The sequence below is a fragment of the Poeciliopsis prolifica genome, unplaced genomic scaffold (genome assembly GCF_027474105.1).
Source record: "Poeciliopsis prolifica strain line A6 unplaced genomic scaffold, Auburn_PproV2 SCAFFOLD005, whole genome shotgun sequence".
Classification (NCBI taxonomy): Eukaryota; Metazoa; Chordata; class Actinopteri; order Cyprinodontiformes; family Poeciliidae; genus Poeciliopsis; species Poeciliopsis prolifica.
Window position 1 is genome coordinate 2,070,330 of NW_026562380.1, and position 18,714 is coordinate 2,089,043.

At 37.2% G+C, this 18,714-nt stretch overlaps 1 protein-coding gene across 3 annotated transcripts in view; it reads left to right on the forward strand.

Moving 5' to 3' along the window:
• The window catches only part of bcl11aa (BCL11 transcription factor A a), a 63,937-nt gene extending 58,015 nt beyond the window's left edge, over positions 1–5,922 (forward strand). For all 3 annotated transcript variants that reach the window (XM_055029294.1, XM_055029297.1, XM_055029296.1), the window contains exons 4-5: positions 2,591–2,795; positions 4,836–5,922. In XM_055029294.1, coding sequence (XP_054885269.1) covers positions 2,591–2,794 — 204 coding nt within the window. In that variant the 3' untranslated portion in view covers position 2,795; positions 4,836–5,922. The remainder of the gene's footprint in view (positions 1–2,590; positions 2,796–4,835) is intronic.
• The last annotated feature ends 12,792 nt before the right edge of the window (positions 5,923–18,714 follow it).

Here is an 18,714-nt window from a genome sequence, read left to right on the forward strand (position 1 = left end):
TTATGAGGCAGCCATAAGATGTGTTTAGACAAACCAAAGGACAAATGGAAAATATATTAGCATTAGTTTAGGTTGTTGCCTTTTCTTCTGCTAATACAATCACTGGACTTCTAATATTTATTAGTATTAATATAATAAAATTACAAGAATAAAGCAATATAATTAGTATACATTCACATTATAAAAATAAAGTCAAAAACAATATGAGAATAGTCGTAATATTACAACTTTATTCTTGTAATATCACGACTTTGTTCTCAAAATATTCTAAATTTATTCTCAAATTACGACTTAATTCTTGTAATTTTATTTTATTTTTTCATTTTTCCTAGTATGACCCTGATACTCCAAGTATGCTTCACATGCAACTTAATTTAGAAACCCTCTCAAATTTTCATTTTCTGCCTGCAGTTGCTCAATTCCCATTCTTACAGATGTTTTTTTTTATAACAAAGCTCTACTTGTACTTATCCAACTCACACTCAGCACAAGTGCACACATGCTCACACACAAAAGCTAAGCCCAGGCAAAAGAGTTTAAAGTCTATTGATAAGCCACGCTGGAATGCTAGGTGTATAGAAAGACAAATCAAACACAGTGGGCCAGGCAGGTGGGCTGATTAGCTTCTGTGTTTTGGCGTTGGCTCACCCAGATGTACCTGAAAGACTGCCTTTGCTGTGCAGTTGAAGAAGCTGGAGGAGGGGAGGAGATGGGTTAAAAAAGAAAGGTTGTGTCTGCTCCTATAACGGTCACAGGGTCAGAGAGTAGGCTGAGATGAAGCAAAGAAAGAGCCCTCCCTTCCTTTCCTCTCTTTTCAGTCTTTCATTCATTCCCTGCACCTCTGAACCCAGTCTGAAGTTCAAATACATTGTCAAAGACGAATGAATGAATGAAAGGAGAACTAAAGGAGAGGTGGGGGAGGGCTGGAGAGGGAGTGAAGCAACATGTGTCAAATGGGCATGTTCCTTGTCCATACATTTTAACCCGGTTCTTTAAGTACCTGCACCAATTTGTGCCAGGACATCTTGTTTTGATGACATTTTGCCATCAAAACCTCTTAAAATGCATAAAACTTTGCAGTTGATGCATAACGAGTTTAAAGTTTTTAACAAACCTTTTCATTTTTGCTTCACTTGAAGCAACAGTCAGACAACAGAGATGCTTAAAGACTTGAATTGATGTCTGGAACATAGCATAGAGTTGTGTTTAAGTCATAAATGGAAAAACTCCAAATCAACCAGGACTCAAAAGACTATGGAAATCTTTTACACTCAAGTTCTGGGACTCTCATATCACAAACTGTCTTTAGCTCATAATCAGAGGTTAAAGTAAGCTGGTGAGTGTGGGTAATTTGAAGCATGTTTAATGTCTTTGCTTTTATTTGACTTACAAATGTAGACTAATGTCTCGATCAGGTTGTCAGTACTGTTGAATAGAGTTGGTATGGATATTAGGGAATGTTTCTTGACAGTGTCCACCTTTAAAAAAAGTGGGAACCCTCCAAGATAGACTGCATTTAAAACTGTGAAAACAGCAGCTTTAATAGAGATACCTAAACCCACTTGTGTCTAATTTATCAGTCAGGGACATTTGAGGACTGTCCATAACATCCTGTTCATATTTGCTACAGTTTAATAATAATGGCCACACAGATGTCTCTCACACTGACATGTGCAGTGCTGTTAAAACGTGTTTGTTCTCTTCCTGATTTCTTTTCTCTTTGCATGTTTCTCACATATCAGGGTTTCAGAACACCAAACCAATTTAAATATTAGTCAGATAATATAAGTAAACACAAAATGCTATTTTTAAACAAACGTGTTAAAAGTGATTGCCAAATATGCAAAAAAAGGAAGTCAGAAACACTTTTTCACATCACTCAGTATGAAGTGTCACTTTAATGCAAAATAAATTGATCTTATCTCTGCAATGTTGTTGCCGTTTGGTGTCAGTATGATGAAAATTCATGTTATGTTCATTCAGAAACTTTACATTGTTGTCATGCATGCAATGTTATCACAACATTGCATGCATGTCTTTGTTTTGTAATTTATAATATATTTACAGACATGTTTACAGAGTACAACTGACAACAAGCAAAGCAAACAGCTGGTGGAACTTCACATCTGCTGAGCTATTATATATTATATGAACTACTTCTCAAAAATGCTACTAAAGGGTTAATGGAGGAGCGATGTTGTCATGACATCCTGAAGGTGGAATTTCAATGAAACATTACTTTCTTAAAGAGACAGAAGCACAATTTCAAGGTGCTAAAATACATTACATTTCTTTTAAGTCATGTGTTACCTACAAAGCATTACCAAAGGTAACGCAGTTACTTGATTGTGCTATAAAATCACATAAAAAACACATTAATTTTCCCATTTTTAAATGGATTTAATTTCTTAAAACCAGGCACTTTGATCTGGTTTGTTTGATTTCTGCTGTTGTTATTCATATAGAAAAGCCAATGAGAACCAAACCATGCTGGCCTTTCAAACAGTGCCTGAGTGGAATAAAGTCACTCATTGACTCCATAAGCTGCTGTTCTGCCCTCACATCGTCCTCTCTGACTCTGTTCTTACAGTTTCTGACCTCACAGAGTGCAGCGATGGCTGATGGCTGGAAGCGCAACACCAGGCTCGCATTCTCCGGGGTCAGGAAGGGGCCTCCCACTGATCCCTGCCTCCACTGGCTGGCCGAGCTCATGGAAAATCCCTGCAGCCTGAGCTGGATAAAAGGATGTCCAGGAGTCCAGGAGAGACATGGATTATCAGGGCACAGCAGCTAAAGTATGTGAATGTGTGAAGATATGCCCCCGAGACTCCTGGCCGTCTTTTGTAACCGAGTTCAGGACACTAAGTCTCCAACACATGCATACATCCAAAGGTTGTGGAGGTTAATTGCAGCTATGATGCGGGGGTTTTCACCTTTGTTTGAAAATGTGTGTGACTAAAAAAAAAGCTGGGACACTACACGAACTCAATATGCGTGGGAAAAGAATATCCTCACACACACGTGTGGCCAAGAAGATGTGTGTTTGGTTATTATGTCTGGAGATAGTGTGCATATTATCTGTATTAGTGACCCTCCTGCACGCCTATAATCTTGTTACGACAGATACACACATGCTCTCATCCTGTCTTTTTATCTTTTCCACCCCCTTTCCTCCCAGTCCTTTCATATGTGAGTGTGTGTGAAAGGTCAGAGTTCAACCTGTGGGTTGGAGCCTTGGGTTTCACATGACCAAGCACCTTTGTTGCAGCCTGCAGAGGGAAGACTAAATGTTTTTGTGTGCACAGCTTGGCTCAGGGGGTGTTTCTTAGGTGTTGTGTCTGGTTTGAGAACAGACAACATTACTTCTCACTGGCCAGCCGCCTCACATAGGGCTCCATATCTTCTGAATGCCATGTGATGTGAACATTTTATTAATACACGTTTCTAACGCACACACACACGGACACACACACCCGTGGTTGAGCAGACAGAATGAACTAATATTGGTTTGATGCTTTTCACTGTTGAACAACAGCTGCAGGGGGAAGCCGTTGGTAAACTATGCAGTGAGACCAGCCTCACCCTGCCTGCAGGAAATCACCTGAAAGATTGATTTCGCTTCCAGGTTTTTAATGCTTCATGATGTTGCTTGAGAAAACACTTAAAAGAAAGTCCAACATCAGTTAAATCAGGGTGATTTACTTTTAGTTAACTGCTCAACTAGTGTGATGTTAAATTTATTAAAGGAAATACAAAACCGGTGAGGTGCATAACATATTCACACAATAACAGAATATTGCCTGTGAGATAACTTCTGCCCATTAAGCAGAAAATAATTATAGATTTTTAGTTTTGCACTTTTGCAACATTGTGGAAAAGATAAGGTAATTTTATTTATATAGCACAGGCAATTCAGCAACAAGGCAATTCAAATGCTTTTTGTGAGTTAAAAGGAAATAGAAACAAATGAACAACCCAAAGGAAAGAAGAAAAGAAAAATAATCTCATAATGTTGATCCAAAGTATGTAAGCTAGCCGGATACTAGTTTATTCACTGTGGATCAACAAAAGATAAAGATTATGTGCTTTTGGGTTGGTTGGTGATAATGCTAAAATACATTAAAAATCAATCAATAAAAGAATAAAGATAGACCTTTAATTCAGTTCGGTGAGGAAACATTCAGTTCAGGTCTGATCTATCAGTATATTTTTGATTTATGTCCTGACCCCATAAAAAATATATGCTTTACACTTACAAGATTTTCTGACATTTATTTTTTGCAAATGTATAAAAATATATATACATTTTTCCTATGAAATAGGTGTCCCAGGCTTTTTTCATGTGGGTTACATTAACATAAATACTTGTACGCGATAATGAAAGTGGGGATTTTTTTTTTAATATGAGCTTTTCTTTTTTAATTGAACAAATACATCCAAAGGCTGGATGATTCTATGATTATATTAGAGAAAGATTATACAACTGGAATAAAATGTTAATTTCCAAGTGTGGAAAAAATGTTGCTTTCACTGTAGCTGCTGACCACTGGTAGGACTGTAGATTACATATATAAAATCTCTTCCTTTTATCTCCCTGCTGTCTTTCTTGGAGTCACAAATAGTTAGTAATTCTGTCAAATTGTCATCAGAAGTCTCTTTTGGCCTTTTTACAACACATGCTGCTCTGAAATGAGGTCAATCTGGCTTCTGAAACTCTGAATCCACAGACTGCGTGGCTTACTAAAGTTAGTTTCAGTATATTCTTATTTCCCCTCCTTCGCCTTGTAGCAGCATGATTATTTGTCCTCTCAACATGCTCTATTTTTGACTTACAGGTGGAGGGTGAACCTGATGAGGTGGCTTTTTTTCTTATCTGGGTCACCTGCAAGAAAAAAAAAGAAAGAAGAATGGATAGAAGAAGAGGATCCACTGTATAAAGAAGGTCAATCTCATTAAAACATTTAGAGGTTCTAAGATGTGATCTATTCTGAGTGTTTTGACTTAAAAGTCCTTGGCATCAAACTAAATACAGTAGCTGCTTGAGTTTTGATCAGTGTTTTGCAGAGACAAGCTGTCAAATTGTTGCTAAAGAACTACATGTGCCATTTATAGCCTTCAAAGTGAGCGACAATAGTCTCTTTAATTTAGTTTGGCAACATGTAAGAATACAAAAAATACCTTTTTGTTAAAGTTGATATTTTTTCTTTAGGATTTAATGTTAGATGTCCTGAAAGTGTTGGTTTCTGTTATCTGAGAGGAAACATACTCCCCAATAATACATGTATAAATAGTCTTGCAAAGCTTTACTCAAATATACTTAATAAGTTTGAATGTCTCTACAATAAAATGCTTACTCAGATTTTATTATTATTATTATTATTATTTTAAATCTCACTCCCATTTCTTCCAACAGTGAAAATTGTAAATTCTTGTCATTTTTCAACTGGTCTTAAAATTTTGATCAGAAGTCCCAGCTGTAACCATGAGGTATCGGACATCGTTGAAATGACAACATCTCTGTTATAAGTCAATTCCTATAAGGCTAACCCTCAAACTCTGGTTTACGGGCTTGATTATCTGGGATAAGTACAGAATAGAGCTGCTGCTGCTTCTCTGTATCAAATGGAGCCAGTTCAGGTGGCATCTGATCAGGATACCTCCTGGGCTAACTTTCAAGTTTGCAGTTTTGTGGTCTTTTCCCACTGCCAGGAGAAAGTCCCTCCTTTTCTGGCAATACTTTGAGACCCCCAGAGAAACAGTAGGTTCAGATCACAGAGGACCTGTTACCCTCATTAACCAGATGAGTGAAAGACAATTGATCGATGAAAGGATGGATTCTGAAAGTAAAGAAGCATTTCCAGAATCTGGAAAACAGGGTAAAGAAATAAAGTTAGAAATCACACCTTATTTCTCATGTTTTCTCAAACAAAAAATAACTCACTATAGTGAAAATCACTACTTTATTTTAACAAAAGAGAGCATCAAATAAATGAAAAATTTTTATGTGCAGTATGCTACCTGTCTCCTTCCTTCTGGCAGTTTCAGATCCAAGTGCTCACACAAACACACACAAACACCTGGCTTTGGGCCACTTTTCTGTTCCTGTTCCCAGATGCTGTCACAAAGGCACTCAAACACAACAGTGCCCTTAAGCACTGGTCATATGTCTGACCTGTTCTGCTTGTCCCTCTGCACCTTTGTACTTTCATAAGATCACACAGACAGATAGCTCTTATAAACCACACCCAGGGATAAGCGACATGTTGAGTGAAACTAGAGGGTTGCTTCATCACTATTGACACACAAACACACAAGCACAGGCACAATTCTTCACACACAGTTGGCATGAAAAAAACAAAACAAAAACAAAAAAATTTCAAAATCTTTCAGTTCGCCTCATCAACAAGCTGTCAGTCAAGAGCTTTTGCACGTTATTGCTATTGGATGACTGTTTTGAGAGTGTGTACAAACTTCTTTAATTACCACCTACCATACATTTTTAGATGATAGATGATTTTAGCTCCAGTATATTTTGGTGTTTGGGGCCCATATGGTGGAACCTGGTAGGATTACCAAAGCAAACTCTGACATGTGCACTGACACATATTCACAGAAAATATGTGAACGTTTCTCTGCTTTCATCTCTTCCAGTCAGTCATGTGCTGAGTTGGTTAAAAAGCAGTTAGCAACGCATTGGCAGACTGATGACAATCTGAGCAGATTGTGGATATTTAAATCGAGAAGTGTGAAACCTCAAATGAGCTGAACTCAACTTTTGTACTGTGTTAATCTAAAATCAGAACGCAGAGATCATGGGTGTGTCTTTAGTCAAGTTTATTTGTGTAGCACATTTCAGCAACAAGGCAGTTCAAAGTGCTTTATGTCATAAAAACATAACACAGTGGTAAATTACGAAAAAAGCAGTAAACATAACATTTTGCCAAATGCCTTCATCAAAATCATTTATCATACACATCAAACATGTTGACACTGAAAGTCCACAAATTCCTCATTGTTGGGAAATTGTACAAAAACATATTTTTTTCTAAAAAAATAAACCACACAATTATTCCTAAATGTTGTTCCCTATTTTGACTGTTTAGTGGAGAAGTTGCAAATCAAATAGACATCGATTTCAGAGGCAGAACTTTGCTTTATAAGTTATTAAGAAGTATTTATATTCTTTCAGACAGAGAGACGGAAGAACTTCTTTTTTTTTTAAGTGATGTATAATGTTATCAAGAGCTGAGGAAATGTAAATGTTTGTTTCATGCAGTCTTCTTAATTTGCTTTGTCAACATAAATGTTATCAATACTTTTTTCCTTTAAAAAAAGGGAGTCAAGTGAAATCTTGACTCCTTAAGCATCAAAATTTAAAAGGAAATTCCAAGACAAGTTACAAAATTTAGAACATATTTAATTTTCAGACTTCAGATTTTTTTTTATCCTTTCATTATTTGCAATTTCAGTGGAAAATGTTGTCAACCCCAAAGAGAATTAACTCACACAACTTCCTTCAAAGAGTTATTGTAGATGTTGACGGCTGTGGGTAGGAAGGGTCTTGTAGCCGTCTATCTCACAGCTGCTCTGAAGAAGCTTCTGACTGAAGACACTGTTGTTTCATAGCAGTCTGATGAAGAGGAGATTTATTCTCTGACACCTGAGACTAAAAACATGCTGATGTTTGAACTGGATGTAATTGATGTTTGAGTAGTAAAGAATTTTGTATTTTGATTGTTTCACTGTGTGTTTAAGTGTTGATTAAAGAAAAAAGAGACTTAAGATGGTGTAAAAACAACTCTCTTTTTTACATTGGGACCTACTTGCAATATGTGCTGATAACTTTAACGATCTCAAAAATTCAACGTACCAATGCTTGGCAGTGTTAGTTCACATGAAGGGAATCAATCCAGCCACCAAAAACCGGATGGGGGAATGAGCTGTAAGATGTTGAGACCACAAATGGGTGTGTAAATGTGTGTGTGTGTGTGCGTGTGTATTTGGTGGGGAGGTGGAGGGGATTTCAGGTTTGGTCTTAATGTCCTGAGGGCTGGGGAGGTTTGAATGTCAGTTTCTCTAATAACGGGAATCGGTGAAAAGGTCACCCAGAGTCGCCTGACCACACCAACGGGACAATCTGTGTGTGTGTGCTAGTTGTGTATTTGACTTTGTGCGTGTTTGTGTGATTTATATTCATATTTGCCTTCTGAAAAAGTGTGTGTTTGGGTGTAAGTATGTGTGTGTGTGTGATATTAAAAGGGGGCGTGGACTGTGCCCAGGGCAGAAATTGATTTTGTTGCAAAGGGGAGGAAATGAGGAGTAAAAGAAAAATGGCAGAAGGTCACACAAAGCAAGAAGAGCAGGAAAAGGGAAAGGAAGTAAGAGAAAGAGGGCAGGAGGGAGGACAGAGAGGAGAACGCGATGTCTAAAAAAGTGTTATGAGGTGCAGGGGGAACAAGTGAGGAAAAACGGTGTGAGGAACTTATGAAAGTAAAAAGGAAGGGCTTTGAAACAATCCAGAAAAGAAAAATGAAACACCAAAGAACTAAATGGGAAGAAGTAATAGAAAAAATAAACATGAAGATGAACAGAAATAGGAGGACTGTTCATTGGTTTTATAAAAATGTGGTTTGCACATGGCTCTTTATTTTTTGACTTAAACGCCACAGCAAGAAATGAGTTGATGGAGACACTATTTGCACAAATCCACACCACCAAAAAGAATAGAAAAGACCTTCTTGTTATTTATTTTATAATAGGCATAAAAAGGTTTCAGGTTCCTAATAAACTACAGTAGCTAATGATGAACATATGAAAAGCCAAAAGCATAATTCTCACAATTTACACCACCTGGTGATGTCTAATAAATAACATTAAATATGCGACCAGACATGTAGTAGACGCCACCAGAATATAATTCAACAGCAAAATCCACTATAAACCTTGGGTATTATTCTACAATAAAAACCAGGCATCAGAGATCCTTTGTTGCATTTTTCAAAACATTAATTTTACCTTTCTACAGTTCGGTAAAAAAAAGTTATTAGTTAAGTTTTATTTTTGGTTTAGATGCAAATTGAAGTATTTTATGGCTGTACTGTTGGATCAGCACTTTCTGAATAAGTGTTTTGTTCTTTTTACACCAGGTAAGCTTGGTCCATAATGGACAGAAGATTCAAAGAAGGGAAATTGCATTAATATTTGAAATTCCACAGCCATGTGGTTATTAAGTTGGTCTGCTCTGCTTCCCCAGCGATACATTAGCCCAAGACAATCGCCATGTATTTTACATGTTCCTGTCAACGGAGAAGATGGATATTGCCGCATAATGATGTCCTTTTCAAAGGCCTGGTAAATCTTAAAAAAAGGAAATAAGGAAGTGTATCAGGAAGCTGTTGGGCTTGTAAATACGTGTGTGTGTGTGGATGCGTGCGTTTGTGTGTGTGGATGCGTGCGTTTGTGTGTGTGTATCAGACACCAGCCTTCTGCCTGTCCTCTGGTCAAACAGCTGACCTGATTTGCCTTCTTAAAGCCTCAGAGTTATCTGCCTCCGGGGATGCGCGCTTAAAACACGAGGTTGTCCTGGACTATTTCAAATGGACTCAGATACACACTTGCGCATCACACACACAACATTGTGACCCTGACTCACCCTTTACCTCTAAAGCGATTTTGGCCTAAATCCTCGAGTGGCATCTTTTGGGACTTTGAAACGTCAGATGCTTGACCAATATCACCGTGCAGAGAGGTTGTTGACGGTGTGTGTGCGTGTCTAGATGAGCTGGACCATGATGTCCACGCGATAATCGGTTAATAGGTCTCAGAGTTTGATGCTTAGTGGCTACTCTGACCCCAAGAGAGCGACCAAATGCCTTTATCGCATTACACATTTTGTTGTGAAGACACGTGCAATGAACACCTTATTTGAATGGAATTAAAACAAATCACATGCACTTACATCTAGTCATAAACTGCATTTTGTCATCTCAAAATTTAGGATTGCAACAGTATTTTTAAATCCCTTCCTAAATTTCTACCCGGCCCATAAACTTGGCCTGCTTCCGTAAACATGGGTTTCTCTAATGTGATTGTTGTGGCCATGGGCCTTCACCAATCTTCTTTTTATAAAGGAAAATGAGGTTTGATTCTTGGGGGTGCAGCCCATAGTGGTGCACGAGTGGCAGTGTGCCAAAGCCAATAAGAAGCAGCAGTTTAAATCAGGGGGAGGGGTACCCTAATGTTTTATTCATAATTATTCAAAATAATCCCCAGACAGTTGAGTGTGATGGTCCATGTGAGTACCCATGTGTGTAAATGATTGTAGTAAAACAACTTTAAAAACTTATGGGGGGAAGGAAATCCAATCTATTTTTGATGTCAACTTTTAAAATAACTAAAAATTATGTTGTATATATTGTTTATTTCTATGATAACAGATAAAATATCTCATATCATTTTTCTATTTTAGCTGAAAAGTCAATTACACCTGCCTGTCTGACGCTCTGTAAGGAAAAAAGTATCTTCTAGTTTTATTTCTATTTGTCTTTGTTTGGGACAATTTGATTCAAAACGGGACCAACATCTTAAATTCAAGTACAGTCAAATCCAAAATTAATCATGCCTCTGGCAGTTTGAGATAGAAATTACATTCATGCAATCAAGAACTATCTACTTATAGGAAGTGTGACAGGCATGTTTAAAGCTGTACAAATTCATAAAATCTGCTTTGCTTTACTTCTTCTACCAGACATGACACAATGGAAATTATTCTACTTTTCACCATCACAGCCTTCAACACCTTAAAGTTGCTTTTAGGTATTTTTTAATTATGATTTATCTTTCATGGTGAGGTCCAAGTCTTTGAGGATGGAAACCCTCTTTCCATCACCCTAAGTTTTTCTCAGGTGACTTATTGTCAGTCAGATTCAGGTTGAGACTCTGAGTCAGTCCAGAACATTGATAATACTTCAAATATGAAGAAACATGTTAGTGAAAGAAAAACAAAATCTTTAAACAAATCTGATTAATATAATAAATATATAGTTACCTGTTCTCTTGTTTATTCTTGGCTACAGATAAAAAACATCTACAGATGAAAGAAAAAGAGTTTTAAAAGAAGCTTGAGACCCTGACTCTGTTGTTATGTTAAACCGGGCTCGGGTTTTGGATTCTCGGACTTCAGATGTGGCCTCTTGTTAACAGACTCCTATTATCATAATCAACAGCACTCTCCTCTGGTCTACAATCAGCTAAATCAAGGACTTTTTAAGCAAGAAGAGCAGAGTGTGTGCATATTAAACTGGGAGACTACACTAGTTCCCAGTACCTACATTTACATCTTATTTTAAGTACCTACATGTACAATGTACTACAACTTATTGTTTGATTTTAAATTTCAGATAGCTAAGTCTTAGTTTCTAATTTTTTACTTAAATAAGTTAAATGCTGGGAAACTCCTTTACCATCATCAGTAATTCAGCCTGATTTAGGAGTTTGTTTTCATGTTGACACATTGGACTGCACAGTCATTTTTAAGCATTTTACAGGCAGATCCTGAATCTGCAGTTTATCTTGTCAGCACATTTAAATGAGTGCACACTGGGATAGGTAGTGTCTATGTGTCTCTCAGTGTCTGCTCTCAATACAAATGACCTTTCATGACTTAAGGGGATCCCAATACGGCTTTCCCAGACACACTGACCTTTCAGCCCAGACAGGGCATAGGGGAGGTGTGAATTGTGTGCATGTCTGTGAGTGTGTGTGAGCTAAAAAATAAGAAAGACAGAGTCTAAATAAATCGTTAAATAGATACATATCATTAGGAACATTATAATCAACACATCCTCACAGTTTAGGTGATCTGAGCAAACTTTTATGATGTAGCAAAAACAGAATTTCTCACAGCATGACAGTTAATGAAAAATAGCAAGTGCAAGGGTACAGTGTTTACAGAATCTCTTCTAAATGCAAACATTTTACAACTTTTTTATGATTTAAGTGCATTGTAAATGTCATTGAAGATATTTTTGCATGTTTAACAGTATAGTTTGGGGGGGAGGGATTTTCTTAAGACATTAAAAGTATTATTAATTTTTTTTAGGTGATCAATTGTAATTTTCTCCAAATACAAAGTTGTTATTTGAAAAATACAACAGTAACATACTTCTTTAGATGTTACCTGATGTCACAATATTTTTTTTACCTGCAAGTGCCGACTACAGTAGAAGGAGGGACAAGGTCAGTTGGCATACTTTTTTTTGTCTGTCAGCCATATTGAATTTAACAAAAATAATTTCTTGCACTTGCAACTGATGGCCAGTAGTTGATAGTGTATTTTATTTTGCATTAGTGTCCACTTCAGTGGTCTGTGTGCATTTATGACATAAAAATCCTTAAGAAGCACAAGAAAATGGCTGAGGTGACCTCTATGCATGAAAGGGTTAAAATTGCACAGAATTCTAAAAATATGACAGAACATAGATGCGCTCTTCCCCGTCTTGGAGATCTCTTCATTAACTGTGATATAATTTCCTGGATATTTCCTAATGTTTCTCCATGACAAGTGGCCAACATTTAATAGCATGGTTCAGTCATGACAGAATTTGATGACAAACTTCGGGCCTGACCTGGTCCTCACTGGCGCGGGTAATGCATGGCTGACAAAAACAAACAATGTTCTGCAAGCAAAAATTAATTCTTGGTAAGTTTTGGGCTCATAGTTGTGCAGAAGCGTTCACACTTCCAATTTGTGCTTATTAGCTGAATCTGAAGATGAATCAGGAGAGGATCATCTAGGACTAAGTGAGGGGCTTTCTTCCTCCCATCATACTCCCTGATGGTGACTCTCTGTTTCCGGAGCTGGATTTTTGGGAATGAATCGGTTCACCCCGGTGACTGCTTGGCTCGGACTAACACCCTGGGTCTGCCCTTCTGTGTGCCCTTTACTTCTGTGTTGTGTTTCATCAAGAAAAAGCTGTGTATCTTTCATTGTGATCTGTTTTTGGCAACATAGATAGTATTGTGAAGAGGAAGACAAATGCTTCACAGCAGCTATACTGTAAAAAAAGCTTTAGAGCAAGATTTTGGCAACCAAAACATATTGTAATGCATGCATAGTGGATACAGTAAGTTTTTCAGCCCGACACAGATGCCACTGTGTCATGTCACATCAAAAGTGTCATCAATCTAGCGGTAAAATAAAAGGCCAATGCATCACTGCCTTGTAGTCCTGCATTCACTATGCAAGTCTGCATGAATTTGTAGAGGTCCTGCTGCCTTAAAATGAGCTGGGGGAGGGCCAGCTTCTGTGATGAACCTCCCCATCACCCTCCCTCTGTCTTCGTCTATGTGAAATGCCCAAAGCATCCAAAGTGCTGAACTGACTCTAATCGATTTGTCTGTGAAAGCAAAGCGTCACCCTCAGAGTAACACAATGCAATTCTCTCTATCTCACTAAGTGACACACACACCCTGAGTACTAAATGAAGTCTGAGCGACGCTCCGACATTCTTCTTTGGGATAAAGAATCTGAAGATACTCATTCACCACTCGCTGGTAGGAATGTAACGACATCAAACAAGCCATTGTCATTACAATAAAATGACAGATGAGGTAGTTGTACTTCTTTTTTCACATTATTGAATAAAATATCAATAGTATTGTAAAAATCTAAGACATTGTTATCATATGTATCCTTCAGTTTGAGTTTAAGGGTTTAAAAATGAAATTACATCTAAGTTTATGTACACTTGTCTTACTTAACAATACTCAATTATGTAACTAAAGCCTTCAATGATGTCTCCGAGTAGCATAAACGAAATGGAGAGTTTATATTTGTTTTATCATGTATTTCCTCCAGGACGAAAGCTATTGAAATGGTAAAACAAATACAAAACTGACAGTTGTTTTTATATTCCTATGTTAATTATTTTTAAAGGTTTAGTCAGCATGGAAAAATGTTTTATTTTTATTAGTTTTTATTCATTTGGCTGCAAGAACTAGCAACACCGGGCTCAACTCTGGGAGTCTACTTTATTTCAACTGAACTGAATGATAACTGAATGATAGAAGTTGAGTCAAAACACATCCATGTATGTTTTAAACTATATTCTGGTTCATCTGAATCCAATTAGTTAGATTTTACTGAAGTTTTACTCATTTCACTGATCAAACCAACATTGTAGTCTTAACTCTCATTTAGAAATTTAGGGAAATGTTTAGATTTATTGAAATACAAGACTACACTTTATCAAAGCAGAAAACTAACATAAATCTATCGAACAGAAATGGTGTTTTCTAGTACAATGTAAAAATCACAGCTTACTGAATGAGGCTAAACAGAAAAACAAGTAGGCACTGTCTTGTGGAATTAAAGGATTAAAGGAAATTAACAGAGTGACATCAGGTCATTTGGCTCCAGTAATCTCAATTATATATCAGAACAGGTTTTACAAGAATATGTGAGATGGTGCAAATTGGCCACCTACGGTATTTAATTTCTGAATACTGATTATTCTGGAGTTTGGAAAGCTCAACTGAGCATACGCTAATGACCTCATAAACCCAGATTTTCTAGACATCTCCAAAACCTTTTTTACATGTGTATGAATGGAGCTGAATAGTTGACCATGGGTTAGTTTATTTCCAGAAACAGGTTCAACTAAGTAAGGTGATCATAAAACCCTGAAATTTCACAATGTTCAAAGATAAACAGAGGAAAAATTCACATTGTTTGAAGTATGATGAAGTGAAAGGATTATATGGTAGTATTTATATTCTAGTATGAAGCAGTCCTTATGATCTTGGTTTGAATAAACAAAAACAATTTTGTCCACGCTTATGAGCTAAATTGCAAAATAAAAATGTCATAGTTTGGTGTTATCAAGGCCCCAAATGCAGAGACAAGGACAGACGTAGAATAATGGAAAATTAGTTTAATGATTGAACTGAAAACAACACAGAGCGTGGAGGGAAAACCACACGGGAGTCAGAGCAGAAGAGAATAAAGTAAGAATCCAATAGTGAAAGAACGAAACCAAGAACCATTAATAGTGTGGATATGTGATTATGACATGGAGACCAGCTGAGTATAGCAGGATGCAGAACAGCTTTAAACTGAGAGAAAATATAACAATAAACATAGAGGTATCGGAACTAAAACCCAGATTAACAACAGGAGAAAATCTATCAATTATAGAAAAACACAATAAATAAGACACAATGAAGCTAAGAAACACAAAAGGAGCTGAAGCCAGAAACTCCAGGCAAATAAACCAGTATGGAGAGATACCAGTAACAGTAAAATGACCTAAATAGAAACACAAAGAGAACCAAAGCACAAATACCAAAAGATCATGACAGAAAATATTAACAACACATCGGTATGAAAATGCAATCTTTATTTTTTACACATTTTACCCTTCATCACATCACATGGTTAATCGGTCAAATGTGCTTGATATGTTCTGATCATTAATAAATATTCAACTTATGTAAATGTTTAACAATATTTAAAGATGGCAGAAATCTGCTTTGGAAATCTTATTTGTCTGTTCCGACAAGTAAACAACTTGTCCTAATTCTGCAACCATCCAGAATTAGATTGAAAAAACATATTTGCTGTAAAAAGATACTGATTGCTAATAACATATAAACAGAACCCCATAAACAAAGAAAGAACTTGATTTATAATAAACATTAATTCAAGTAATAAAATAAAACATTGATTTTAGCTACAAAATGTATGAATCCACTTTCATCCCATTTAACTAGTCTTTGCCTTCCTTCTGTGTGTGTGTGTGCGTGTGTGTAGGTGTGTGTGTGTGTGGGGGTGTGTGTGTGTGTGTGTGCGTGTGTGTGTGTGTGTGCATGTGTGTGTGCATGTGTGTGAGTGCGAGCTAAGGTCAATGACTAATTACAACACCCATGTGCCAGCTCGGTAACAAAGTGTTACCTTAACACACTTGTGCTAATCCATGATGGTACCATGCTGAGTTACACAAAGCCAACATTGACCTGCTGTGTACAGCCTGACCCAGCATCTGTATGATTGTGTTTGTGGCCACCTGCTGTGTGTGCATGTGGGTGAGGGCATATGGGTGCTTTGTGTGGAAGTGGCTGTGTTTGAAACGCCGCCCGATGGACAGCGTCTTCTGTTATGCAGCAAGGTCACAGATGGAGCAGACTCACAAAAACTCAGAATGAACTTTGGACATGTTAATGGCACCGCAGAGTTTGGCTCAAACCATATTTTTAATCTGCTGTTATTGTTACAAAATTTGGACAATTTAACACTCCTATTCGCAGACAGACAACTTGCTTATGCAATTCTCATCAGCTTCGTGATTATTAGTGGCCCATCCATTTGTGGTGTTTACTTTGCAAAAAGAATAGACATGGAAGAAGCCATAACAGATTTAGTTGTTTTACTTTTGGACAGCAACACATAAGTCAAGAGTCACACTCTATATGAATGAGGTACAACAGAAAACATGATCCAGACTCATTTTGCTAGTCTCAATGTTTAAGGCCTGCCATATATTAGTATCCAAGCAAGATTTTTTCAGGACTAACTTTACTTTAAAATAAAAACATGAAACATTTTTACTCACTTTTCACTAAACAGTGCCCACTACAGGCCATTTCTAAAACAAAACTTTCTGAACTTCTAGTTGCTGCTTGATTTTTCAAAACACTCAAAAATAAAAATATGAAAATGGCACAGGAGTGTTTGTTTAACTTTAAAGTCAAGACTCTGTGCATCTGGAAATCACACAGTGGTTTTTCCTTAGTATTTCTAAATGATGGTAAGTTTTCTTAAAGAGACATTTTTGTCTGTTCCATTAAGTTTAAAGTCCTTAATTGCTCCACTTTCCCCTGAAATGCCATTTTTGGGGGAAATGTTCTTGCCCTTTTGAAAAAATCTCTTTCAGGTTTGGTGGAGGCTTTTGTGTCTTTCCCATGAGTCTCTATTATTCTGTTGAACATAATATGCACAAAATATCCAGGTTTAAAGTATTTGAAGAACAGACCAGAAGCAAAGTCATTCACGTCTTTTAGCTTGATAGAGTTACGATAGAGGCAGTCATTTTCAATGTATGAAGAGGTTGGAGAATCTCAGCAGTCACAGGCCGACCAAAATTACTCTAAGAGAGCATTAATCACTCATCCAGGAAGTCACAAAAATCCAGACAACTCTTTGAGGACATGTGCCACCTTGACGGCCATTTTTATGGCAAATATTGGTTAACAACAAAGGGGGGATATGTTTGGAAGGTATACATCCCGTTGTGTTTGGTACAAAGCAAAAACAACATATCAGAAAAAAGCAGGTCCTTGCTGTTTCAGGATCTGAGTAACCTTTAGTGATTTATTGAACTACTATTTCTGAGTTTTAGTATAAAATTCAGAAGAAGAGTGTCTGGGCACCAGTTTCTATCTTCATAACACACTTGGATTATGCAGCAGGACATCAACCTAAAGTACAAGAGAAAACCCACCTCTGGGTGCAAAAGTGAACATTTTTCAAATGCTATGGCAAGAAATAGACTAATCATGCTTCAAGTCATCCAATGAGGGAGAATAAAGAATATTTCTGCCTTCTCTGTGACTTAAAACACCCATTAGAAGTCATCACATACACATGATAGCAGTGGTTGCCTCAAAATGTTGTACCACCAGTTTGTATATGTGTGGGGAATGTTTATTTATTTATTTACACTTAACAAGTGTACAATGTTACTAACTTTATTTGTCCATTTTTATCTTAATTAAAAAATAAATTCTTTGGATTTACTTTGTTTTTGTCCAATGTCAAAATGTGTTCGGGCATCTGAAATATTTTAAAGTGACAAAAAAGAAAAGAAGATATCAAACTAAAGCTAAAGTTTGAATATGAGCGCATCACACATGGGATGCCGTAGCACAACATGTCAAAATGTTTCTTATAATCTTTAAACAAAAGATGTTCAAGAGAAATTTGAGCATTGCTAAAAAAAAAAAAAAAAACAAAGACGAGAATGATGGTGGAAAGTAGTGGAGAAAATGGTGAAAAGAAAAAGATACAAACAAAGGAAGAAAGAAAGAATCAAAAAGAAAGAAAAAAAGAGAGAAAGAAAGAAAGGAAGACAGAAGACAGAGACCCTTTAATTGCTTGGAGAGAGCATGACAATTGAGAGGGGAGTAGATGGAGGAAAACCTCCAAGAGTATTGATCAGTGCGGCTCTTCCATTTCAGTCGCCTCCAACCCCCTTCTGCGACTCCCCCTTCACCCAATTTGCACCTGTAATTTAGATTGGAATGTGTTTGTGTGTATGTTGAGGTCATTTGGCTCGGCGTTTGTCCTTCACTGTGTGCCTACATCTCTTTTGTATTCATTTACCTGTTAATGTGCCTGTCTGTCACATGTCAATGCTGAGGGACCAGAATCAGTGAAGCCAACAAAGCTTACGGGTTTATCTCTGTGTGAGGAAAGACAGCATGTACATCAGGAGCAAAACATAATGAGTTGTGTTCAAACGGTGATGTTTATGAGCATTTCACAGTGGAAAGGTGTGTATGGTTTCATGTTTGTGTGGCAGGTGATGGGCTTCGAGCTGGTGGCGGTGGGAGGTATCCGTCCTGATCGATCTCCTCCCTCCCTTTTCACTGACCCTATGCTGCCTCCTGCACTTTCTTCTGGACATAATGAGACACTCCTTATGGATGAAACAAACT